The sequence below is a fragment of the Vulpes lagopus genome, chromosome 23 (genome assembly GCF_018345385.1).
Source record: "Vulpes lagopus strain Blue_001 chromosome 23, ASM1834538v1, whole genome shotgun sequence".
NCBI classification, from domain to species: Eukaryota; Metazoa; Chordata; class Mammalia; order Carnivora; family Canidae; genus Vulpes; species Vulpes lagopus.
Window position 1 is genome coordinate 47,033,567 of NC_054846.1, and position 26,553 is coordinate 47,060,119.

The following is a 26,553-nucleotide window of genomic DNA, read 5'->3' on the forward strand; positions in this document are numbered from 1 at the left end:
AGCATCTGACCCTTGGTTTTGGCCCAGGTCACGATCTCATGGGTCATAAGATCAAGCCCCATGTTGGGCTCTGTGCTCATGGGAGAGTCTGCTTGAGATTCTCTCCCTCTGCTCCCTTTTTTCCCCACTTGCGCACATGCATACGTACACACATGCTCTTTATCTCTCAAAAAAATAATTCAAAAAATTTAAAAATAAAAGTCAGAAGTCCTGTCAAAACTAAAAACTGACGATTGAGTTTAGCAAGTAATAGGTGCATCAGTGCAGGTGCTATGAAAACGCTAGCATTATTGAGTTGCTGAGCTTCCTCAGTTTCAACAATGTGACTGGCCTTCAAGTGACTATGGAGATACAGATGAAAGCACACCAGGTGATTCTGATGCTCTTTCTAGAACTATGTGTACCTCCATGGGAGGCCCTCCCTTCACCAGTACAGAAAAGCAACCATCTGTTTCACAACTTTGCAAGTGTTTATAACCCTGGTCTCTAACCAGAGATATATGTTAGATTTACATCTGCAATATTTAAAAAAATATAGATGGAGGATGCAATAAAGCTATGCCTGCAAAGAAATTTATAACCTGAACTATATATATTATAAATATAAAAAAGACAGAATATCAGTGATATAATCATCCATCTCAAGAAATTAGAAAAGTAACAGCAAGTTAAATCCAAAGAAAATAGGCGTGCCTGGGTAGCTCAATGATTGAGCATATGCCTTTGACTCGGGTCCTGGGATTGAGTCCCACATCAGGCTCTCTTGCAGGGGCCTGCTTCTCCCTCTGCCTATGTCTCTGCTTCTCTCTCTGTCTCTCATGAATGAATGAATATTTTTTTTAATTTCAAAGAAAATAAAAGGAAGGAAATAATAAGGATGTGAGCAAAAGTTAACAAAATAGGAAATAAACACAATAGAGGATGATTAAAGCCAAAACTTGGTGTGTGTGTGTGTGTGTGTGTGTGTGTGTGTGTGTGTGTTTAAGTAATCTCTACCCTCAATGTGGGGCTTGAACTTGCAACACAGAGATCAAGAGTTGCATGCTCTGCCAACTGAGCCAGCCAGGCACCCCTAAAACTTAGCTTTTTTAAAAACACAAAATGGACAAGCCCCTGACATGACTGATCAAGGAAGGAAAAAAAGAGGAAAGGTAAATAACCAGTATGAGGAATAGAAAGGGAATATTACTACAGCTCCTATATATAATTTTAAAAGATCAAAATAGGATATTATGAACAAATTTACATAAATTGGATATATAGATGAAACCAACAAATTCCCAGACAAATTGGATCTGTAAAAGAATCTGTAAAGAAAACTCTAGGCCCAGAGCATATCATTGGAGAATTATATCAACTACTTGTAAGGGGAAAAAATGACACTAATCTTGAAGAAACTCTTACAAAGAACAACAACAAAAAAGAGCAAATACTACTTCAACGTGGATGGAAATGGAGGGTATTATGCTGAGTGAAATAAGTCAATCGGAGAAGGACAAACATTATATGTTCTCATTCATTTGGGGAATATAAATAATAGTGAAAGAGAATAGAAGGGAAGGGAGAAGAAATGGGTAGGAAATATCAGAAAGGGAGACAGAACATGGAAGACTCCTAACTCTGGGAAACGAACTAGGGGTGGTGGAAGGGGAGGAGGGCGGGGGGTGGGGGTGACTGAGTGACGGGCACTGGGGGGGGCACTTGACGGGATAAGCACTGGGTGTTATTCTGCATGTTGGCAAATTGAACACCAATAAAAAATAAATTTATTATTAAAAAAAAAGAGCAAGTACTTCCCGATATTTTTCTATGAGGCCAGCATAATCATGATACCAAACCTGCCAAAGATATCACAAGAAAGAGAAATGATTACCCATTATTTTTCATGAATATAAAAAAAATCCCAAACAAAATATCATTAAACCAGTCCATCAACATATACAGAGAACAATACAGCATGGCCAAGTTGGATTTATTCCAGGAATCAAGGTTGTTTTATAATTTGAAATCAGTTAATATGCTATACCACCTCAACATAAACATATGAATTTTCATCCTTTTTATCTGTGTAAGTGCAGATACAATATAATTGTTAATATTTAATATCCATTCATGATTTTTAAAAACAATTTACTAAAAATATAATGGAACTTTTCATTTTATTTGTTGAAAATCTTATGCAACATATTTAAGAAAACGTACAGCAAACAGCCTGCTTGATTATGAAATTATGGAAGCCATCTTTCTTTTTTTTTCACATATACATAAAAATTTTATTTTTTTATTTTTTTATTTTCTCTCTTTTCCCCTTTATTCCCTTTCACTATTTTTTACATTCGCCAAATGAATGAGACCATATAATGTTGGTCCTTCTCCGATTGACTTACTTCACTCAGCATAATACCCTCCAGTTCCATCCACGTCAAAGCAAATGGTGGGTGTTTGTCGTTTCTAATGGCTGAGGAATATTCCATTGTATACATACACCACATCTTCCTTATCCATTCATCTTTCGATGGACACTGAGGCTCCTTCCACAGTTTGGCTATTGTGGACATTGCTGCTAGAAACATCTGGGTGCAGATGTCCCAGCGTTTCATTGCATCTGTATCTTTGGGGTAAATCTCCAGCAGTGCAATTGCTGGGTCATAGGGCAGGTCTATTTTTAACTCTTTGAGGAACCTTCACACAGTTTTCCAGAGTGGCTGCACCAGGTCACATTCCCACCAACAGTGCAGGAGGGTTCCCCTTTCTCCGCATCCTTTCCAACATTTGTTGTTTCCTGTCCTGTTAATTTTCCCCCTTCTCACTGGTGTGAGGTGGGATCTCATTGTGGTTTTGATTTGTATTTCCCTGATGGCAAGTGATGCGGAGCATTTTCTCATGTGCTTCCTGGCCACAAATATGTCTTCTTTGGTGAAATGTCTGTTATGTCTTCAGCCCATTTGATGATTGGATTGTTTGTTTCCTTGCGGTTGAGTTTAATAAGTTCTTTATAGATCTTGGATACTAGCCCTTTATCTGATACGTCATTTGCAAATATCTTCTCCCATTCTGTAGGTTGTCTTTTAGCTTTGTTGACTGTATTCTTTGCTGTGCGAAAGCTTCTTATCTTGATGAAGTCCCAATAATTCATTTTTGCTTTTGTTTCTCTTGTCTTCATGGATGTATCTTGCAAGAAGTTACTGTGGCCGAGTTCCGAAAGGGTGTTGCCTGTGTTCTCCTCTAGGATTTTGATGGAATCTTGTCTCACATTTAGATCTTTCATCCATTTTGAGTTTATCTTTGTGTATGGTGAAAGAGAGTGGTCTAGTTTCATTCTTCTGCATGTGGATGTCCAATTTTCCCAGCACCATTTATTGAAGAGACTGTCTTTTTTTCCAGTGGATAGTCTTTCCTGCTTTGTCGAATATTAGTTGATCATAAAGTTGAGGGTCCACTTCTGGGTTCTCTATTCTGTTCCATTGATCTATGTGTCTGTTTTTGTGCCAGTACCACACTGTCTTGATGACCACAGCTTTGTAGTACAACCTGAAATCTGGCATTGTGATTCCCCCAGCTATGGTTTTCTTTTTTAATATTCCCCTGGCTATTCGGGGTCTTTTCTGATTCCACACAAATCTTAAGATGATTTGTTTCAACTCTCTGAAGAAAGTCCATGGTATTTTCATAGGGATTGCACTGAACATGTAAATTGCCCTGGGTAACATTGACATTTTCACAACATTCATTCTTCCAATCCATGAGCATGGAATATTTTTCCATCTCTTTGTGTCTTCCTCAATTTCTTTCAGAAACTACAATGTTCTATGGTTTTTAGGGTATAGATCCTTTACCTCTTTGGTTAGGTTTATTCCTAGGTATCTTATGCTTTTGGGTGCAATTGTAAATGGGATTGACTCCTTAATTTCTCTTTCTTCAGTCTCATTGTTACTGTATAGAAATGCCACTGACTTCTGGGCATTGAATTTGTATCCTGCCACACTGCCAAATTGCTGCATGAGTTCTAGCAATCTTGGGGTGGAGTCTTTTGTGTTTTCTATGTAGAGTATCATGTCATCGGTGAAGAGGGAGAGTTTGACACTTTCTTTGCCAATTCGAATGCCTTTAATGTCTTTTTGTTGTCTGATTGCTGAGGCTAGGACTTCCAGTACTATGTTGAATAGCAGTGGTGAGAGTGGACATCCCTATCTTGTTCCTGATCTTAGGGGAAAGGCTCCCAGTGCTTCCCCATTGAGAATGATATTTGCTGTGGGCTTTTCATAGATGGCTCTTAAGATGCTGAGGAATGTTCCCTCTATTCTTACACTCTCTAGATGCTTTCTCTGCATCTAATGAGAGGATCATATGGTTCTTGTTTTATCTCTTGCTGATATGATCTATCACATTGATTGGGAAGCATTCTTTCTGAGATACAGAACAAAGCATAATGCCTTCTGTTCACCTTGTACTGAGTCCTAACCAATGCAATAAGGTAAGAAAAGTCCATGGGGCTCCTATAACAAAATAGCACAGATTGGGTGGCTCATAATAAACAGAAATTTTTCCTCACAGTTTGGAGGGTGGGAAGTTCAAGATCCAGGTGTCAGTATGGGTAGGTGAGGGCCCTCTTCCTGGCTGCAGATTTCTCATATCTTCTCAGGGTGGAAGGGGTGACCTAGCTCTCCAGGGCCTCTTTCATAAGGGCACTAATCCCATTCATGAGGGCTCTACCCTCAATGATCTGATCACTCCCAAAGGCCCCACGCCTCCTAAAACCATCATCTTCAGGGGTTAGGATTTCAACATATTTTCCCATGGGGGAAATGGGATGGGAGGTAAGAGACACAAACATTCAGACCATAGCAAAATAAAAGGCATAAAGTTCAGAAATGAATAAATAAATCATCACAGATCACATTATTGAGTATGTAGGAAACTCAAAGAATTTTCAGATAAACTATTAAAATGAATGAATCTAGGAAAATTGTTGGAAATAATGTTACTGTATTTTTTCAAGCAGGTTTTAAAATAATAGTAACAAACAGAAAATGCCATTTAAGAGGTGGAGAGGGAGCTGAGGAGGTGGGTAAGGATGTGCCTGACAGGGTTAGAGTCCTGGAAATATCAAAAGAGGTGGCCAGTGGGTCAGGAGGTTGGTTACTTATGAAGAGATTGAGAAAATAGGCAAACATACTGAAGATGACGGAAAGATCTTTCACTACTGGAGAAGGGAATTACAAATATGACAGAGGGGAAAGCCGAGAAAGTTGTTTCTTTGTTTAGTGACCTGGCTGAACTAATTCTGAGAAATCTTTCTTTCCCCTGCTGTGTGCAGCCTTGGTGTCTCAGCTCTTCCTTTTGTTCTTTTTTTTTTTTTTTCTTAATTTTTTTTTTTCTCAGTACCTAGGGGCTGCCCCTGGGTTGACCTGAGCCACTTATTAGTCACAGATTGTGCTCAGCCCCCTTAGCCAGTTAGACTTTTACCCTTTACTGTTGGATTTGTGTAGCTGGGAGACTGCTGTCACGTTGCATGGAGTTCACTTTTTTTTTTTTCTCCTGCTCCTCGTTCAGCTGGAGACTAGTAGGTTGGAGGTTCTCTCTCTGATTGTACCCAAGGGAGTGCAGCCTTCATCATGCACACAGTCTTCCAGCTGCCAGGAATAAGTGTGATTTTAGCGCTAAGCCTGGCTTCCTGGGAGATGCCAATGACCCAGAGGAGATTATTATTCAGTTAGCGTTTGGTCAGATGTAATATTTCAACCCCTTGTGCCATTGAGGCCTCTGCCCTGTGTTAATGGGTCTCCGTGCAGCTTAGGAGATGCTTTCAGGTTTTCCCCATATCCCACTCTGATTGCTCTTGAGCGGTCATGGCTTAGCACATGCACACAGCCCTTCCGACCCCCAGAGTTGTCTCTGTGATTGTGGAAGGGCCCCTCTTGACTGTCTCTCTCCCTTGTTCTATAAAATTCTTATGCTCTGCTATTTTGCTTATATCGTGGACCTGCCGGCCTTCTCTTACTTGCTCTGTACCACTATCTCCATCATTGTAGACAATGCCCAGAGGGTGGACCTCTTCATGCTGTGTTCCAAATAAAGTCAGTTCTGTGCTTGCTGAAGGACACGCACCAGCAAAGGACATTCGGCCTCAGTCTAGTGGAACGCATGAGGGGTTCATCCTCCTTTCCCAAATGAGAGGCATGTGTGTGCACACGAGTGCTTTTAACCAGATATGTCTCCATCCTGTAGGTTCGTTCAATTGTGTGGAATGCAGATGACAGCAAACTAATCTCGTGTGGCACAGACAGTGCCGTGTATGAATGGAATCTGTCCTCTGGAAAGAGACAGACCGAATGCGTCCTGAAGTCCTGCAGCTACAACTGTGTCACTGTCTCCCCTGATGCCAAAACTATCTTTGCAGTTGGGTCAGACCAGACCCTCAAGGAGATTGCTGACTCTTCGGTGAGTCTTCCTGGCCCACTGCCCAGCCACTGTACCCATCCGTGGGAGACAGCCTCCATGTGCACAGCAGCAAGTGTGATGGGAAGAGGGCTCCGGAGAAGAGGGCCCCTTCTTTGTGGGATAACACCCGGCCCCCCCGTGCCTTCTGAGTCAGCTCAGTCCTTGTTACTCCTGGGATTTCCTGCCCAGGGCCCTACCTGACCAGGTTAAACTGTGGGGCCCCTTTCCACTTCCACTTTGCTGGCTGATGTAAGGTCTCTACCACCTTCCCAGCCCACAAGTCAGCAACATCCCTAAACTGCTTGCTAACCCCAGGGTAGAAACACAACCATAGTTCCTGCCATCGCCTCGGCTTGCCACTGTGTTCACTTGAAACCCCCAATCTCTGAAATTTAGGAACTGCCCCATTTGGCTCCAAAGACCAAGGACACTTCTCCATGCAAATGTGGCTGTGTCCTTCTCCAGGTGCCCAGTGACAGCTGACCTCCATTGGCTCCCCCAGCCTCTCTTTGGTGCTTGTCGCCGTCCTGGTGCTGGTGCCTGGGAAAGTGTACAGAAACCACGGCAGCCAACTTGTCTGAGACGGGTTTCCCAGGATTGGAACTCAGCTGAGAGTAGGGGTTCCCTCCACTATGCCCCTGAGTGGCTTAGTCCTAATTCTGTGGTGGCTTTTCCAGTGCTGGACTGGAAGGGAGCTTCATAGGGGGAAGGCCCACTGCAGTCCCCACTTCTTGGTATCCCCACTGGCTGGCACAGCCTGCATGACCCATGCAAACACTCAATGACTGTAGGGCCCATATCTCATTCTGAGTTTGAGATGCAAGGTAGCACAGCAGTCAAGAGCAGCGACACTGGGCCCTGACTGCCACTTACAAGGCAGGTTGACTACTTGCTGTCCCTGTGGCTATTTCAACATCTTAAGATAAGGGCAACAGTAACTAGTCAGAGGGTGTTCATGAGGACTGAATGAGTTACAACATGAGGAAGCTATAAAATGGTGCTACTTGAAGGCTTCCTTTTATTAGGGTTGCTCTAACTCCTCACAGTTTGTCCACTAGTCAGGCAGCCACGATAGACTAATCTGTGCCTTTTCTGTGCTCCACACTATGCCAGGTGCTTTAAGGAATAGAAAAACATCTTTTCAGTACAGAACTTGCCCTTGTGTTGCTCAGAGGAGGGAACGACATGGGGACCCTGGTGGTATGTACGGCTCAGCCCCTCACTCTGAACAGAGCTGTCTGTGTTCCAGGTCCTTCGAGAGATATCAGCATTTGACGTCATCTACACGGCCGTCGTCATCTCACATTCCGGGCGCATGATATTTGTGGGCACCTCTGTGGGCACCATCCGTGCCATGAAGTATCCACTACCTTTGCAGAAAGAATTCAACGAGTACCAGGCCCACGCAGGTCCTATCACCAAGGTGAGAAGGGTCACTCTCCGCAGGGATCCAGGCCCAGACCTAGCCCTGCCCTAGATCTATCTGATCCTGCCCTCCATACTCCTTCTTCATCCCTCCAACCCCCTCAGTGGCTTTTCTTTCCTTATTGGTCTCTCCTTCTTAATTCATCCAACCACCCATTCAATGAACATTTATTGGCTACTAATATCCTTTATTTCAACTACTCCCAGGAATATACCCTAGGAGAGAATCAGACATACACCTAAACATTCCTGTGTGAGGTTACTCACCATAATATTATGCATAATAATGGGCCATTTAAGAGATGTCAGGAGCATCTCACCCAGATCTCCGATCTGCTGAGTGCTGGTTGTGGTACCCAGCTGTCCTCCCCAGAGGAAGTGCACTTGACAGGATGAGCACTGGGTGTTATTCTATATGTTGACAAATTGAACACCAATAAAAAATAAATTTATTTTAAAAAATAAATAAAAAATAAAAAAAGTCAAAGCCCCAGAGATGAGCCCCTGCCCTTCCCTGGAGGTACAAAAGGCCTCCCCTGGGGAACTACCATGGGTACACATCTGGAAATTGTCCCCCCAACAACATCAAAAGCTAAGATTTTGAATGATGTCCCAAACTCAATACTGGCTTACCTTCAGACAGTATCCTTACTAAAGAAAGGATTTTCCATTATTAACTGGAACATTCCTATGCTGAGCTTGAGTCTCACACTCAAAGTAAATTTATTTATTTTTTTAAAAGATTTTATTTATTTATTCATGAGAGACAGAGAGAGAGAGAGAGGCAGAGACATAGACACAGAAAGAGGGAGAAACAGGCTCCACGCAGGGAGCCCGATGTGGGACTTGATCCTGGGTCTCCAGGATCCCTTCACACCCTGGGCCGAAGGGCGCACCAAACCGCTGAGCTACCCGGACTGCCCTCAAAGTAAATTAAAAAAAAAAATTCCCTCTCTTCTTTTCATAGCGTTTTGTACATAAGGTATTTATTTTTTCTGATTATGAAAGCAATGCATAGTTACTTTAGAAATAAAAATCTTCATGAGGCACTGGTGTGGCTCAGGTGGTTGGATGTCTGACTCTTAATTTCAGCTCAGGTCATGGTTTCAGGGTTGTGAGGTGGAGCCCTGCGAGGGGCTCCATGCTACGCATGGAATCCGCTTAAGATTCTCTCTCCCAGACTCCTAAATCTGGGAAACGAACAAGGGGTGGTGGAAAGGGAGGTGGGTAGGGCGTGGGCGTGACTGGGTGACGGGCACTGAGGGGGGCACTTGATAGGATGAGCACTGGGTATTATGCTATATGTTGGCAAATTGAACTCCAATTAAAAAAATATATATGTAAAAAAAAAAAAAGATTCTCTCTCCCTCTACCTCTCCCCACCCACTCTTATATGCTCACACTCTTTCTCTCTAAAACAAAAAAGAAAAAGAAATAAAAATCCTCTTCATAATATCATTAATATTTTGATACATTTTCTCTTTTGTGTAGATTTGTGTGCATTTTAAATAAATTGAGACCATACTGTATATATTCTTTTGTAGTCTGCTTTTTAAAAATTAATGCTATTATAAGCATTTTTGTACAATTAAATATTCCTCGAAAACATGATTTTAGTAGCTATACAAATATCCCATCAAGTGATAGACCACAGCTTATTTCTTTTCCTACAACTGGGCATTAAATGATCATATGAGAGGCCCTAACCAGGGCTTCTCTACAGAATTCCGTGGGCATCTCTGATTATCCCAAAGGCTAACTTGCTAGACAGAGGAAGAATTCCTGAGTGCAAGAGCAACGCCATTAGTAAGGTTTTCGACACATATTGCTGACTGCGAGAAGGCCTTTTTCATTATTGATTCTTTTGCCTTTGCTTTTTATTTTGAGATCATTATAGAGTCACAGGAAATTTAAAGAGAGCATAGAGGTCCTGTGTGCCCTCCTCCCAGTTTCCCCCAATAGGTACATCTATCATAACTGTGCAACGGTAGGTATCACACCAGGAAACTGACGTTGGTGCAAAATGTGTGTGTTTCCATGTCATTTTATCACATACATAGATTCCTGTAGCTGGCATTGCTCTGTGGCCACCAAGGACCCCCTCTTGCTGCCTTACTGGTGACACCCACCCCCCTCAGCCACCACTGACCCTAGTCCTGAGAAAACACTCATTGGTTCTTTATTTCAATCATTTGTCATTTTGAGAATTTTATATAAATGGGATCATACAGGGGGCACCTGGGTGGCTCAGTGGTTGAACGTCTGCCTTTGGCTCAGGGCATGATCCCAAGATCCTGGGATTGAGTCCCACATCGGGCTTCCTGCATGAGCCTGCTTCTCCCTCTGCCTGTGTCTCTGCCTCTCCCACTGTGTCTCCATGAATAAATAAATAAAATCTTTTTAAAACAAAACAACGGGATCGTACAGCATGTGATCTTTTGACAGTGGCTTTTCTCACCTAGTGCGATACCCCCTTGAGCTCTGAGTTATTTCACATATCAATACTTCATTTCTTCTTACTGCTGAGTAGCTTTCCATGGCATGTATGCACCATAATTTGTTTAACCATCTACCTATTGTAGGATAGCTCATCCCCACCCCCCTAGTTTTTGGCTATTACAAATAAAACTGGTAGTAGCTCTATTGTATACAGGCTTTTACCAATCATATACAGGCTTTTGTGTGGACCTTCATTTCTCTGGGAATCATTGCTGGATCATAGGATAAGTTTATGTTTAGTCTTTTTTTTTTTAAGATTTTATTTATTTGACAAAGAGAACACAAGCAAGGAGAAAGGCAGGCAGAGGGAGAAGGAGAAGCAGGCTTCCTGCTGAGCAAGGAGCCTGACATGAGACTCCCAGGACCCTAGAATCATGACCTGAGCCAAAGGCAGACGTTTAACCACTGAGCCACCCGGGTGCCTCAATTTATGTTTAGTTCTTAAGGAAACTAAAGTAAACTGCCAAGCTGTTTTCTAGTCCTACCAGCAATGCATGCAAGATCCAATTTCTCCACATCATTGCCAGCATTTGGTATTGTCACTATTTTTTATTTTAGCTGCTCTCTAACATGTGTGCAATAATATCTCACCATAGTTTTAATATGCATTTCCCCAGTGGCTAATAATGTTGAACATCTTTTCATATGCTGCTTTGCCATCTGTTTACCCTCTTTGTCATCTGTATACCCTCCATATTTCTTTACCATCTTCTAGTTGGATTGTTTGGGGTTTTTACTGCTGAGTTCTGAGAGTTCTTTTTATAATCTAGATAATAATTAACCCTCAAGATTCCAAACGCACAGAGAATATAAACACAGTCTTGTTTCCTTTATTCATTAACAGAAGCTTATGAGAGCTCCCTGTCTTATTCTTACCCAGGATCCAGTCTTCCTGCCCCATGAGGCTACACTCATGGTTGCCTGAACAGAGGCCTTGCACACAGCCAGCTCAGTTCTGGTTATCTGAGGCCTCAAAAAGCCTCCTTGTTGTGCTTTTTTTCTCCTCAGATGTCGCTCACCTTTGATGACCAATTCCTGCTGACCGTTGCCGAGGACGGCTGCCTGTTTACCTGGAAGGTCTTTGATAAGGATGGTCGGGGGATCAAGCGAGAGAGGGAAGTAGGCTTTGCCGAGGAGGTGCTTGTTACTAAAACTGACATGGAAGAGAAGGTAAGAACCAGATCAAAGGAAGAGGGACATGGAAATTCCTTACCAGACTGTCCACACCCCTAGGACCAGCATTCAAGGCCCTATATGCCTGGCTGCACAGTGCCCCACACAGACTCCCGCACTCCCCTGAACATTTCCCATCCACACCACCATGCTGCTCTCCTCTGCGTGGCTGGATCTCTTTCCACCCTCACCCCTGCCCATCAAACTGCCACCTGGTCATCTTCACTTACACTCTGCTCTACTTTTAGCCTGTGAACTAGCTTTCCTCTTCCCACTCTTTGAGGGCAGGAACCATGACATGCAATTCTCTGTGTGACCAGCAGTTTCTAGCCCTTGCTAGACACATGAAAGACAGTCAATAAATATTTACAGAATTGAACTGACAAGCTGAATATGCCAGTTGTATCTGTGAAACTTAACTGCTAGTGGAGCCTTCTTCATTTAAAAAAAGAAAATAAAGTATTTAGAAAACATTCCTGAAACCTAGTCTTCCTAATAATAAAACAATAAAAGTAATGATAATCAGCATTTTTTTTAGATTTTCCCTGAACCAGGTACTATACTAATTATAAGTATTTTCTTATTTAAATGTCACATCATCTCAGGCAGCCTGTGTGGCTCAGCAGTTTAGCGCCACCTTCAGTCTAGGACGTGATCCCAGAGAGACGGGTTCGAGTCCCATGTCCGGCTCCCTGCATGGAGCCTGCTTCTCCCTCTGCCTGTGTCTCTGTCTCTCTCTTTCTCTCTCTGTGTCTCTATGAATAAATAAATAAATAAATAAATAAATAAATAAATAAATAAATATTTAAAAAATAAAATAAATGTCACATCATCTCTATGAAAGATTCTATTATTCTCCCCATGTTTCCAGAAGTGGCGTTGGAGAAGTTAAGGGACAGGACTAGAGTTTTGCTCCAGATTTAATATAGAATCCTCTCTCTTTTTTTTTTTAATTTTTATTTATTTATGATAGTCACAGAGAGAGAGAGAGAGAGGCAGAGACACAGGCAGAGGGAGAAGCAGGCTCCATGCACCGGGAGCCCGATGTGGGATTCGATCCCGGGTCTCCAGGATCGCGCCCTGGGCCAAAGGCAGGCGCCAAACCGCTGCGCCACCCAGGGATCCCTAGAATCCTCTCTCTTAATCACTTCCCCCAAAGGCCCCTCCCTCCTGCGAAAGCATTAAACACTCCAGGAAGATGTGTTTTGAGAGTTTTGAGGGGACAGCTAGCTCTGCACCCCGCTCCCTAAGGGAGACACCGAAGGGATGGGAAACGCACAAGGCTTACAGAGAATGGCAGAGCTATCCATTCATTGCTGTTCATCCAGAATCTAGAGTGAATTTATTGAATGCCTGCTGTTTGCTAGGTACTGGGGATGCATGTGTGAAAAGACAGCCCTGAGCTCTGTGATCAGGAAACTCACAATCAGGTAGAGATGAAGAAAACCATCAGAACAGCATTGCAAAAATGGCCCCAAAGCAGGAGGATAAGACCCAGGCATTTCCAGAGATCTCTGCTAGAGTTTCCTGCTAGGAACTTTCTGTAGGAAAGGTGAAATGAGAGGAAAGGATGAGGGAGAGCCTATGAGAGTCCGGGTCTGACCTACTGCAGGCAGGCAAGTACATCTCCTCCTCTTCCTTCTTCTCTCTGTTTTCTCCCCCATTCCTCACGGAGGGTAGGGGAAGGGAGCAACTAGGAGACCCCAGGCTGTGCCAAAGGCCAGGCTCCCCACCCAGCCCCCAGCTTGGCCTGTCAGAAGTACTGCCAACTTGGAAAGGGCTAGAGTATGTTCTGCTCCCTTCCTGGAGCCACCCCATCTCTGCATCTGTGAGACTGTGCTCTTTTTCCCTGTTGGCCTCTCTGTCCTTCCCATTTCTCTCTCCACCTGTCCTCTAAAAGTCACATTTCCCTGGGGCACCTGGGTGGCTTAGTGGGTTAACATCCAACTCTTGGTTTTGGCTCAGGTCGTGATCTCAGGGTCATGAGACTGAGCCCCATGATGGGCTCCACGCTCAGCAGGAGTCTGCTTGGATGTTCTCTCCCTCTGCCTCTCCCCACCATTCCTGCACTTGCATGCGTGCTCTCTCTGTCTTAAATAAATAAATAAATCTTTTTTAAAAATTAAAAGTCATATTTCTCAGAATTTCCAGTTCTCTTTTTTTCTTTATATTCTATGATTTTCTATGTAACTATCTCTCAGGACATAATTTACCTACTCATTCATCCATCCATCCATCCATCCATCCATCCATCCATCCATCCGACTAGTGGTCACAGAGGGGTCTGTTATGTACTAGATGCTGTACCAAGGTCTAGGATGACAGAAGTGAAAGATATATAGAGGCCTTTAGCTTGTAGCCTGGGAGGAGGTACAGGTAAAATTAAAAAGGGAAATTAAGTGTGTTACGGGTGTTATGACAGAATGATGCTCTGGGGTCACAGGCCAGGTGGTGCCAGAGGAAATGAGCTTTGGATGGACCCTTCAGGAACAGATGGGAAAGGCTATTCCACACCAAGGAATGAGTGTGCAAAAGGATGAGAGAGGTGCTCTGGGGAAGATGCTCCTGGCTAGGTGGGGCTGGAGAGGGGAGGGTGTTTGGAGCTGGAGCTGGAGAGGGATCGTGAGGGCCTTTTACACCATGTTTTAGAATTCAGAATTTGTTCCTAAGGACCTACTGATAGATTTATATTAGGGAATGGTTTGAGGAGATTTGCATCATGGAAAGCTGCCTCTGCAGCCAGGCTGAGAACACACTGAGGAAGGATGATGAGCTGTGCGCCACAAATACAACATGCCCGAAACCATCACTCCCATCAATAAATCTATTACGCCAGTCCAAGGCAGACCCTGGAGTGACCTCCTCATCAGATAAACGTTCATTTAGTGCTATGTTGCTGGTCCTGTCCTAGGTGCCCAGGATAAAGCCGTGACACAAGATAGGCCAAGTGCAATCTTCAGGGAGCACTCTTCCCAGGAGATGGTCTTCATCCATGGCCTTTTACCTTCACCCCATACCCAGTCAGGCACCATGTTCCCTAAAATCTTGCTCTTGAATCTCTCCGTTCCACTCTCCTCCCCCTTCCCCATCTGGACTGTGCTGTTCCCACCCCCCAACTAATCCCTCTGCTTTAGTGCTTGATCTAGCCCAAGCTACACACTGCCATCAGAGAGGTCTTTGTGAGATGAAGTCAGCTTAATCAGGTTGGGCAAGGACCTTCAGAGGCCCTGTAAGAGAAAATCCTAATTTCTTATCATGGCTGGCAAGGACTTTGATGGTCTGACCCCCTCTGGGCCTCCTCTCCCTCTGCCTCCCATCCATACCACATCATACACAGTGTCCTGACCAGACGTCCTTGCTCTCATCCCCAACTTTGCCCATGCCCCCTGTGTTCATCCCTCATCTCAGTACTTCCTGTGTGCCAGGTCCACACTTGTCCACTGGCCAGGAATGCAGAAGTGAGCATAACACATCCCTTATTCTCTAGTTGTCCATGGTTGTAGAGGAGATAGATCAAAAAAGATGAGATAGGGATACGTGAGGAGGCTGGGGGGGTGATCATAGATAGGTGAGAAGAAAACACCTGTGTTCTCATCCTCTCTGTCATCAGCGTTACCTTTTTCAGGAAATGAAGGGTATGTGTATCACAGTATTTAGAAAACTTTGGCACCAGAGGATACAATAGAATGAAAGAAGAAGTCACTGGACATAGGAACCAGCAAGGCAGGAAGAGTAAGGACTAAGAGGCATTGAGAGGGACACATTGACAGTCCTGGGAAACCACTGGCTCTGGGCACTTTTCACAATTTGTAATGATGTTATTTGGCTTCTTCAGTAGACCGTTAGCTCCATGGGGGCAGGAATCATGGTTCCACACGTGTTCTTCAAGTACCTCCTACGTGTTAGGCACGCTTCTGTGTATCAGTATACAAAACCAACAAAGATCTCAGCCTTCCCTGAGTTTAAATTCTAATGGAGGAAGAAGACAAAAGACAATAAACAGAATCATACATAAGTTGCATTAGAAAGTGCCTAGATCCAAGAAAATAGTAAAAAGTAGAGCAGTGTGAGCAGGGTCATGAGTGCTGGGAATGGAAAGGAAGGGTCATAGGATTAACTGGCGTGATCCAAGTGGACTTCACTGAGCAGGTGGTATTTGCACATATTTCAGGCTGAGAGGGTTGTTAGCGTAATGCCTGGTGCACAGCGGGGCTCACTGAACAGATGTTGCGAAGGCAGAGGAAAAAGCTCGTATGTCTCCCCAGTTTTCAGTCCCGGTGTCTCATGGGGAAAAGATAAATTCTAGTGGATACACGTGTGTTTGAGGCTGGGCAAATCTGCAGAGCTCAGAGAGCTCGAGGCCACCAGTTTAAATATTCTAATTCACCCACACTGTGAATGTTCTTGATTCTGGTGTCCTTCTCCCAAAGGCTCAGATGATGTTGGAACTGAAGACTCGTGTGGAAGAATTGAAAATGGAGAATGAGTATCAGCTTCGATTGAAGGACATGAACTACTCTGAGAAGATTAAGGAGCTAACAGATAAGTTCCTCCAGGAGATGGAATCCTTGAAAACGAAAAACCAGGTCTGTTTGAGAGACTCAGCCAACAGCCACAAATAATAAGATGTTTCCAGTTTACTCAAGATGGAACTGGCATACACCATCCCAGCTATGCTCAAACAATGAACCATATGATAATGTGTGGTTTTTAAGGATAGCTGATAGCATCACAAATGCTTACAGCAAAGTGCCACGTAGAACAGAGCAGAATATAAAACTATAGTGAATGGGATTCATCAAATAAAATAAATACACATAGATCAGTTCATAAGAAAATAGCTAGCAGTGTGATTACCTCGGAAAGTGGGGATGATGGATAATTTAAAATTTTCCGTATTTTTGCAAATTCTCTACAACGAGAATATATTATCTTTAGGATCAAGAGAAATGTATTTAAAAACAGAATGCAGGGCACCTGGGTGGCTCAGCGGTTGAGCATCTGCCTTTGGCTCAGGTCATGATCCCAGGGTCCCGAGATCGAGTCCTGCATGGGGCTCCCTGCAGGAAGCCTGCTTCTCCCTCTGCCCTGTGTCTCTGCCTCTTTCTGTGTGTCTCTCATGAATAAATAAATAAAATCTAAAAACAAACAAACAAAAAAACAGAATGAAAAGTCACAAGAAAAACAAAGTATAGAAAGAAAAGAGGTACCAGAATATCAATTTCAGGATCATCGGTAGATGAAATAAAATTAGTCTAACTTGTCCTCCTGTAGTTAGATTTGATCCAGGACTTCCCCAGAATAATCCCCTTATTCTCCACAAATCTGTCCTGCCCTTCATCCCAAACCTCCTATTTTTGGCTCAGATGGTATTTGTTCTTTTATATTATCTCCACGGGTCAGAGAGTTTGACTCAAAAAAAAAAAAAAAAAAAAGCCCCTGGCTTTTAGTTTTATTATTTCCTTCCTCTAGTCAACAAACATTGGTGCGGGGGCCCTCCATAAGCTAAGCACAGAGTTATTCCTGGGGGCGGCCCCTCTGCCTGCAAAGAGCTTTCCTGCTCGATTAAGGAAAACACTCCTTAGAAGCTGACACATTAGCACATCCAAGAATGTAGTTGACAGCAATGTGCAGACAACAGAGAATTCAAATGAATCTTTACTTTCTTCCCCCCCAAAATCCATCTGCTACATGTCCAAAACCGAACTCATCATTGACAAGACCCGTTTAGTAGAAAGGATATAAATAAGGAACGTCTAGAACTCTCAGAGCAGAATATAATGTAAATAAAAAGTGATAGCTTGCTTGTTGCTCATGGAACAATGCTTGGTTCAAAGGAAGGGCTTGAGAAATGTTTGTGAGTGAAAGGGGATGGCACTCATTACATGTGTTCCTGCCCTAGGGGTGCTTTCAGCAGACATGTGGGAATGAGAACAGTTCACTCTGTGTTTTAGGTTTTAAGAACAGAAAAAGAAAAGCAGGATGTGTCCCATCGGGAGCACATTGAGGACCTGCTGGACAAACAGAGCCGGGAGCTGCAGGACCTGGGTGAGTCCCCAGGGAGAGGCCACACGTCGGGTGGGGGCAGAAGTCTGGGAGTCCCCCGGACCCAACAGAAGTCCCAGGTGACCTGGTTTTGTCTGTAAACAGGCTGCATTTATGCCCTGGATCTCACTGTGGCTTTTTACTCCTGTGCATTTGCTCATTCATTAAATACGTATTAAACACCTACTGCATGCCAACAGGAGATATGAGGAAGTGCAGGTCTGGAGCCTGCTAGGCTGCCTTGGGTCCCAGACTGACCACATTAGGTGCTCTAGGGAGTCACCGGACCTCACCGAGCCTCAGTTTACTCTTCTGTAAAACAGAGGTGCTGATAACTATTTGGCATATTTAGGACATTTTTCTTGGCCGTGAACCCCCAAACATCCCTCCGCCCTTTCCTGGAAACCTTCTGCCTAGCCGACAACGTGGGGGAGTTTGGCAGCCACCTGATGGGGTGCGGGCAGGAAGCTGGGCGGGCGTCATGGAGGCACCTGCCCTGGCTGGTGCTGGAGGTGGGCGGGAGAACACCAAAGGCTCCTGGGAGGCCCTGAGTCCCACGCGTAATAACGGCCCTTGCTTCTCTCCAGAGTGCTGCAACAACCAAAAGTTGCTTCTAGAATATGAGAAGTATCAGGAATTGCAGCTCAAGTCCCAGAGGATGCAGGAGGAGTATGAAAAACAGCTTCGGGATAACGATGAGACCAAGAGCCAGGCCCTGGAGGAGCTGACTGAGTTTTATGAGGCCAAACTGCAGGAAAAAACCACCCTCCTGGAAGAGGTACTCACTGGAAGCTGAACTGTGCCTCCCTTTCACGGTGCATCCTGCAGGCCTGGCCTGTGACCAGCCCATGGAGCTGTGGGAAAGCTGGCTTCACCTCCTTTCCCTTCCAGTCCCTCCTTTCAGCATGTGTCCCTTGGGCCTCGTGTTCTGCTCTTTACCATTTGTTTCCCTCCAGACCAGGAGACCCAGGGGGCTGGGAGGTGCTTGGCTTTAGGGACTGAAATTCTTTGGACAGACTAAGTTCATATCTGCTGTCCTATCCTACTTGGACCTTCGAGCCTCAAGGACTGGAGAGACCTTTCTAGATGCAGCCAGCAGGGCCTAGAGAGGAACAAGGGCCCGAACAACAGGGAAGGTAGTTGCCTGAAACCCTTTAGCAGCTCCTTGTGTCTTACAAGATGAAATCATTCCTTCACTGATTTTACAAACCCAGGTTGTATCTTACTGTTTTACCAGCTCGAGTGCTGGGTGACCATGAAAAATAGAGACCGGGACCTGGTTTTCGGTTGTGTGGAGGAGGCAGGCACACAGACGCATCCCCGGAGGTGCATGCATGGGGGAGCAGGGGGGGTGCAGACCTCCCTGATTGCTCAGGGAAGGCTCGCAGGAGCTAATGAGACCCAGGAGGAGTCCAAGCCAGAATGAGCAGGAGACATGGAAACGCGGGAGGGAAGGGCATGCAGGCAGAGCACAGTCGGAGAATGTTCGGGAAGGTTGGGTTGCCAAAATATCTAGTTTCCCGAGATGAAGAGAAAACTGAGAAGAGCCAGATGGCTGCCTTTCCTGCACGAAACGGCAACAGATGGGGCACCGTAAGCGAGGGCACAGAGTCAGGAAGGGGTGGAATGAGTTTTGAAGGGAATGAGGAAGGAGGTGGCAGAGAAGAGGCCTGGCAGGTGTGTAGCTGAGCACGCAGCTGAGGTTTTAAACCTGAATCCTGGCCGTGTTCATCCTCCACCCAGTGCTTTTCCTCAGCAGGACTGCGGGGGAGGCCGGCACAGAGCGGCTCTCCTGAGCGCTGCCACAGGCAAACCAGGGCATCTGGGGAGCAGCCACCAGGGCCAGCCCAGACAGGGGCAGAGGACCAGATGCCTGGAAGACAGTGGAGGACTCCAGACAGGGCCGGGCCCACCTGGGGTCCAACACCGCAGTCACCTGTGCTGAGGGCAGGGCCTGCGTTTGCAGGCCTCGGAGGTGGGCCCAGGCCCGGGGTGGACCTGAGTGTGGGGGTGCCGCGGCAGAGGAGAGACAAGGTCAGAGCACCCTGGACATTACAGGGTCACCCCCACCAGTTGTGCCAGGAGGAGGACTAGGCCACACCCCCACCCCCACCCCCCAAGTCTTCAGGGAGCCGGGAAGGGAGCAGGCCTTGGGCCCAGAGGAGCAGGAAGTAGAGAGCGGAGGTCTCCTCCCAGCAGGCTGGGTTCTGACAGCCCCACGGGGAATGTTCCCGCACAGCCTTGCCGGCCTCCCACCCCTGCCCCGGCCCTCTGCTGCCATCCAGCTCCCTCCCATCCAACCTCATGCAGTGGCCAAGTGTCCCACACAACCTCTGGGCCTCTGCTCTGGATGATTCCCCTTCACCTGGCCGCAGGTCCTGCCCCTTATAACCCCTCTCCCCGCCCACAGGGCTAAGCAGCCTTCCCAGTGTCCTCAGGGTCCCTGGACCCCTGCCTCGTCGGTGGCCTATAGGGTAGCATCCTGCCTTTACTTCCCTTCCCCTGGGGGAGCTTCTCAAGGGCAGGGTCACCCATCAGTGACTTTCAAACCCTGCAAAGGGTGGGGGGGCATGTCCTAGATGCTCCAGAAATGTTTGTCGACCTCCAGTCAACTGATCTGAGCTTTGCCTTTCAGGGGGGCTTGGGGGATGGGGGGGTGGGAGAGGAATCTGCTCTAAGAGGAGAGAGGCTGGAGGAAGGCCAGCACCCTCACAGTGATTACCTCCCCATTTCTTCCTTTGAGTCAAAGATTTCAACTCAGAACTTCCCTAGGAAGTTTCCACCTGGCAGGCCTCCTCACCAACCTGGCTGGCCTACTTTCCTTTCCAGGGACATCTCCCAGAGCCAGAGCCAGAGCCGTGGCTGGCGGGCAACTGTGGGCTGCAAACAGAGCACGCCGTGCCAAGGCTTCTGTCTAGCAAGGGTCTGGTGACACATGGCGGGGAAGAGAGAAGCCTTTCTCGGGAGCCCAGTATTAAAACCATGTTGTCTCTCTGAGCCCCTGACACTCACCCCAGGGATGGGTACATGCAGCTTATGAGAATGCCAGGGTCAGGACAAGGGGGACACAGTGGACTCTGACCGCCTAAGGGCTGTAAGCAGAGGAATCACACCCGAGTCAACTCTCAGCCTCCCCCAAGCTGAGTTCATGCCTTTTTTTTTTTTTTTTAAGATTTTACTTATTTATTCATGAGAGACACACAGAGAGAGGCAGAGACACAGGCAGAGGGAGAAACAGGCTCCATGCAGGGAGCCCGATGTGGGACTCGATCCCGGGACCCCAGGATCAGGCCCTGGGCTGAAGGCAGACACCCAACCACTGAGCCACCCAGGGATCCTAGGCCGAGTTCCTTTTTCCTGCGTCCCAGCTCCAGGCTCTGACTCATTCTGTACCAGCTGCTATGCAGATTGTTCTTGGTGAGCAGAGAGATGTGGCCCTGCCATCAAGGAGCTTCCATGCCCACGAGGGAGCCTGTCAAACAGGCAATTAGAGTATGATGCAAAGTGTTGGGGGATGTGCAGGGCATTGGGTTAAGGAGCAGGAGATCAGAGTTAAAGACTCTCTTTCACTCAGGTAGTGGCCAAGTACCTACTGTGTGCCCCTGCAGGGTGTACTCTGGGACCCTGGGAGTGGGCAGAATAGACCAGGTTTCTACCTTCTAGGAACTTTTGTCTATTGGGAAAGACGACCAAGTAGTTCCACAGATACAAAATCACAACCATCAGCAGTTCAGTGACGGAAAGACAAAGGAAGCATGGGTGTCAGTGTGAGGAAACCAGAGGTGGAGAGGGTCAGGGGTGTCGGGAAGGTGGTCACTGAGGTGCTGGAGGCCACGGCCCCATCTGGTAGGGAGAGAAGGGAAGACAGAGGACAGACGGGAGGACAGTGGGAGGTCAGGGGACACAGGGCCCTGGTTCCCATGTGTGCAGTGACCCCCGGCTCCCCGTTTCAGGCCCAGGAGGACGTCAGGCAGCAGCTGCGGGAGTTTGAGGAGACCAAGAAGCAGATTGAAAATGATGAGGACCAAGAAATCCAAGATATCAAAACCAAGTACAAGAAAAAGCTGCGGGATGAAAAGGAATCGAACCTGCGGCTCAAAGGAGAAACTGGCATCATGAGGAAGAAGGTATGAGGGGCCCGGGCTTCCGCCAGAGCTGAATTGCTGCGAGTAGCTCTGTTCTCCCCCCAGGCACCCTGCCCTCCCCTCCTCGGGGCTCTCCCTGCTGCATCCTTTTCACAGCGATGGTGATGTTTGCCAGGACACTGGTGGACACCCCTGGCTCTCATGGCTGGGCAAGTAGGATTTAGTCGGTTTTCAGAGTTCAACCTCTGGTAGAGATGGAGATGAGGCTCTCGAGTGGGTGGGAGGCCTGGAGGTGTAGGAAGCTTGGTTTACGAGGCAGATATGTATTTGTAGTCACTGGCGGCGGGGTGAACAGAGATTCAGGTCACAGATCCTTGCAGAATTGGGTTTCCCCAACATGTTTAGCCTCAGAGAAGCCAACTTCAAGGCAAAGTCACGTGCCTTCCCACTAGAAGTCCCACCACCTGTCAATCCAGGGAACAGTGTCATCTTCCCTTCTCAGACTTGGGCAAGGTGGCTCATCCATTACAGTATCGGTGACCTTGATAGGGCACAGATCCCCACCTTTCAAGGTCAGTGGAGTCATGGAAAAGTCTGGGTCCACCTGGGGCGCTGGTCTCCAGAGCTTCTTGACCCGGACAGTCCATCCTCACAGAGGGGACATGGGCTGGATCTTACCAGATAGAATGCTACGTCACTCACGTGGCCTGGGAAATGCCTGACCTGTCCCAAATCTCCAAAAAGTCACTCCTAGAAGCCCAGAAATGTTGAGTGCTGAATGTGTTTGCAGCTCACGAGGGTGGGGAGTCGGGGTCACAGGTTGGTGACGGGGAGGCGAAGACTCTGGTGGTCTCTGTAATATTGTATCCGCAGTTCAGCAGCCTGCAGAAGGAGATCGAAGAGCGAACCAATGACATCGAGAGCCTGAAGGGGGAGCAGGTGAAGCTGCAAGGGGTCATTAAGTCCCTGGAGAAGGACATCCTGGGCCTCAAGCGGGAAATCCAGGAAAGAGACGAGACCATTCAAGATAAGGTGAAGGCTCATCTCCCTCAGCCACTCCTAGGCAGACCCAGGGGAGGAGGACAAAGCTCAGGAGAGGATCCCTGGATGCTTGGAACACATTCATTGAACTTGATGGGGGCTGAGTGGTCTGTGAAGTACCTGCTGTGTGCTTGGCACTGGGCTGCTAGCGGTAAACACACCACACTCAGTTCTCCCAGCAGCCACAAGGGGACCCAGCTGTGGAGCTCAGGAGATGGCATTCCAGGCAGTTTGGGATCTTGCCCAAGGTCATGTCATCAAGGGGTGACAGACTTGGGGCAAGAGCCTGAGTCATCTGACTACAGGGCCCCTGCTCTGCGGTGCTCCAAGCATCCTCGGGAGACCATGCCCATGGGCCGGGGACAGCTCACCTGCCCATTGCACACTCCTTGTGGTTGGCCTACAACTGCTAGGCCAGCCACAGGAAGCTGGTGTCCCTTTTCAGGATGCCTTTCTTACAAAATACTTAGAAGACCAACATCACGTTTTGTGTGGCCTATCAAAATTTTGTATCCTCCTTCCAAGCAAATCTAGGCCGTGTGCCCTTTGGCCCATCCCCTCACCATTCCTGGGTCAGGCAGGCAGTGTTCTCCTGAGATCGTGGCCTTCAGCACCGGTTAATTGGGTTCCAGCACAGGCTTTGCCATTTACTGACCACAGGACCTTGCGTAACTTCTCTAAGTCTCATTTTCTCGCCTGTGAGGTGGGATCTGCTAAAGGGACACGTGATGGTGCCTGCATGAAACTTCTGTATGTGCGTGTTCGTGCTTGTGTCTGGCCATTGGTGTAGGGAGGGTCCAAAGCTCTCTTCAGATTCTCGAAGGGTGATTGACAAGAAAGAGGGTAAGTCGTCCTGATCTAAAATTGCAACAGTCTCCTATCCAGCCCAATGGCCTTCCTTCCCACTTCCTGCACTGGCTCCCCGCCACCGGGCTCTGTAATCGTGTCATCCTTCCACTTAAAATTCTCCCATAGCTCTCCGTTGCCTGTGGCAAGGGCAACAAAGTTTTTTCCGTAAAGGGCTAATAGTAAATATTTTGTCTGTCACACTACTGAGCTCTACCCCTATGTTGTAAAACCAGCGGTGTAAAACACACGAATGAGGGGGCTTGGCCATGTTCCAACAAGACTTTATTGGAAACAGGTCAGATTTGACCCAAGGGCCAGAGTTGGCCAACTCTAACCTCCTTTAACCCCAGCACGCAGACCCCTGGCCTCCTCCCCCTCCTATTCTTCAGCCCGATTTCTCACTTCCCTGTGAACCACCGCTTTACACGCCCACTAGTTGTTCTTGGCACCCGTGGTATATGCTGTGCCTCCCGGGCTGTCCTCCTTTACAACACCTGTAGCAGGGTAGGGCTACACTCATTGACACATATGCTTTCCCAGCTAGAACTTTCTCCATTAGGGCAGGGACTGTGTCCTACTTCTATCTGGAATCTCAGACCTTAGCGAAAAGTCTTCCTTCAAGAAATGTTTGATGGACAGATAGATCTACATCCCAGTTACAATCTATGTGTAACAAATTCTCCCAAAATGTAGTGGTGCAGAACAGTAATTGTTTTATTATGCTCTCAGATTCCGTGGGTCTGGCATTTGGACCAGGACAAGATGGCACGTCTTCGTCCCCATGGCAGGGACCTTGCTGGGCCTCGGGCAGGGGTGACTGAAATAGTGGGGGAGGGGGGTAGAAGATAGTATCCAAGGTGGCTTCATCATGCTCATGTCCAGCCCCTTGGCCAGGGGCAGGGGTTGGGAGGCTGGGCTCAACTGGGACTGTCCACCAGAGACCAGCGTGCTCCTTAGCCTGAAGGTCTCACCAGAGAGGGCTTCTTGCCGAGCAGATGGCCTCCCTCAGAGCACAAGTCCCAAGAGAACCAGGTGGAAGCTGCTTGGCCTCTTCTGAGCTAGCCTGGGAAGCCCCCCAGCATCACTCAAGCTGCATTCTTTGGGTTACAAGCCAACCATAAGTTCAGCTGGATGCAAGAGACGGTTAATTAGATCTTAGCTCCTGGTGGAGAAGTGTACGGTCACATTGTAGAAGAGTATCTGGGATGAGAGATGCTGTCGAGGCCAGCTTTGGAAAATACAGGCATTGACAACCTGTATTTGAGTGAGTGAATGAGTGAGTGAGTGAGTGAGTGAGTGGATGAACAAGGTCCTGTCACAGAAGCCAAGGAGTCCACGCCGCAGCCCAGTGGGGGAGCTGGCCTCTGTAACCCCACCAGCCGGGACAGCCAGCTCTCAGGATTTATGTCCTTTGCCTGCAGGGGATTCCATAGACCATGGCCTCCTGCTAGCTCTCGCTTCTCTCTCATCTTGCCCACAGGAGAAGCGCATCTATGATCTGAAAAAGAAAAACCAAGAACTAGAGAAATTCAAGTTTGTGCTTGACTACAAAATAAAGGAGCTAAAGAAGCAAATAGAACCGCGGGAGAATGAGATCAAGGTGATGAAGGAGCAGATTCAGGAGGTAAGAGCCATCTGTGACAACAACGCTCTGGCCTCTTGGACCCAGGTCTCCTCCCCACTATTCCTGACTGGCCTGGGGGCAAGGAGAGAAGGCTCTCCTCCCAGGCCCGCCTGCTCCCAAGGTGTGTGGGCCTCCACTCTGCGGAGGAAGCCACAGCAGAGGCCCAGCAGAAGCGCAATGCTTTAAGATTTGGCTTGGGTGGGCCTAGGCCCTGCCCGCAGCTTAGGGCCAGCGCCCTGGGTTCTCCGCGGGAAGCCAGCAGGGGGCAGCGTGTCCTCAGCCACCAGATCTGTGCGCCGGGGAGCGCCACCCCTCCCGTTGCACCTTTTTTTCTGTCTGGGAATGTTGGTGGGGGCGGATGCGGAGCTGCAGTGTTTGGACTTGATTTGAGGAGGAATGGGAAGTCGTGAAGGCTCTTGAGCAGGAGAGCGACAGCGTTAAGTGTGTGTTCGGGGAAGCAGACAGGCTGGAGGGAGAGAGGAGAGATTAAAATCAAGATCAACAGGACGAGGGCTCCTGAGAGTCCCGAGGGATACAAGGGTCCCCTTCCGGCCCCTCTGGCCCATGTACAGTGCATCTCCTTAAGCAGATGGCAGCTGACCATGGGCTCCACGGTGGATGGAAAACCGAATTCCTGGGGCACCTGCGTGGCTCAGTCGGTTAAGCCCCTGGCTCTTCATTTTGGCTCAGGTCAGGATCTCAGGGTTGGGCTCTGTGCTCAGCCAGGAGTCTGCTCAAGGATTCTCTCCTTCTCTCCCTTCCCCCCATTCTTTGTCCGTCTCCCACTCCCCACTTGTGTGCCCCCCACTCTCTCAAATAAATAAATCTTTTATTTTTTTTATTTTTTATAATAAATTTATTTTTTATTGGTGTTCAATTTGCCAACATACAGAATAACACCCAGTGCTCATCCCGTCAAGTGCCCCCCTCAGTGCCCGTAACTCAGTCACCTCCACCCCCCACACTCCTCCCCTTCCACCACCCCTAGTTCGTTTCCCAGAGTTAGGAGTCTTTATGTTCTGTCTCCCTTTCTGATATTTCCCACACATTTCTTCTCCCTTCCCTTATATTCCCTTTCACTATTAGAAATGACAAATACCCACCATTTGCTTCAACGTGGATGGAACTGGAGGGTATTATGCTGAGTGAAGTAAGTCAATCAGAGAAGGACAAACATTGTATGTTCTCATTCATTTGGGGAATATAAATAAATAAATCTTTTTAAAACACCTGAATTCCTGATTCCCCCTTCCTCCTGCTTCCTGTTTCTCAGTAAACGGTTCACAACCCAGGCGCTTAAGGTGTAAGTGTAGAGCCTTCTGGACTCTCCCCTTCCCCTGACTGCCCTATCCCATCTGATGGACATCCCAG

General features: G+C 47.2%; 1 protein-coding gene across 2 annotated transcripts in view; it reads left to right on the top strand.

The window, feature by feature from the left end:
- The window catches only part of CFAP57 (cilia and flagella associated protein 57), a 73,899-nt gene that overhangs the window by 23,454 nt on the left and 23,892 nt on the right, over positions 1-26,553 (top strand). For both annotated transcript variants that reach the window (XM_041738913.1, XM_041738914.1), the window contains exons 10-18: positions 6,229-6,441; positions 7,691-7,864; positions 11,374-11,535; positions 15,969-16,124; positions 17,493-17,586; positions 18,171-18,361; positions 21,537-21,710; positions 22,542-22,700; positions 25,039-25,182. In XM_041738913.1, coding sequence (XP_041594847.1) covers positions 6,229-6,441; positions 7,691-7,864; positions 11,374-11,535; positions 15,969-16,124; positions 17,493-17,586; positions 18,171-18,361; positions 21,537-21,710; positions 22,542-22,700; positions 25,039-25,182 — 1,467 coding nt within the window. The remainder of the gene's footprint in view (positions 1-6,228; positions 6,442-7,690; positions 7,865-11,373; positions 11,536-15,968; positions 16,125-17,492; positions 17,587-18,170; positions 18,362-21,536; positions 21,711-22,541; positions 22,701-25,038; positions 25,183-26,553) is intronic.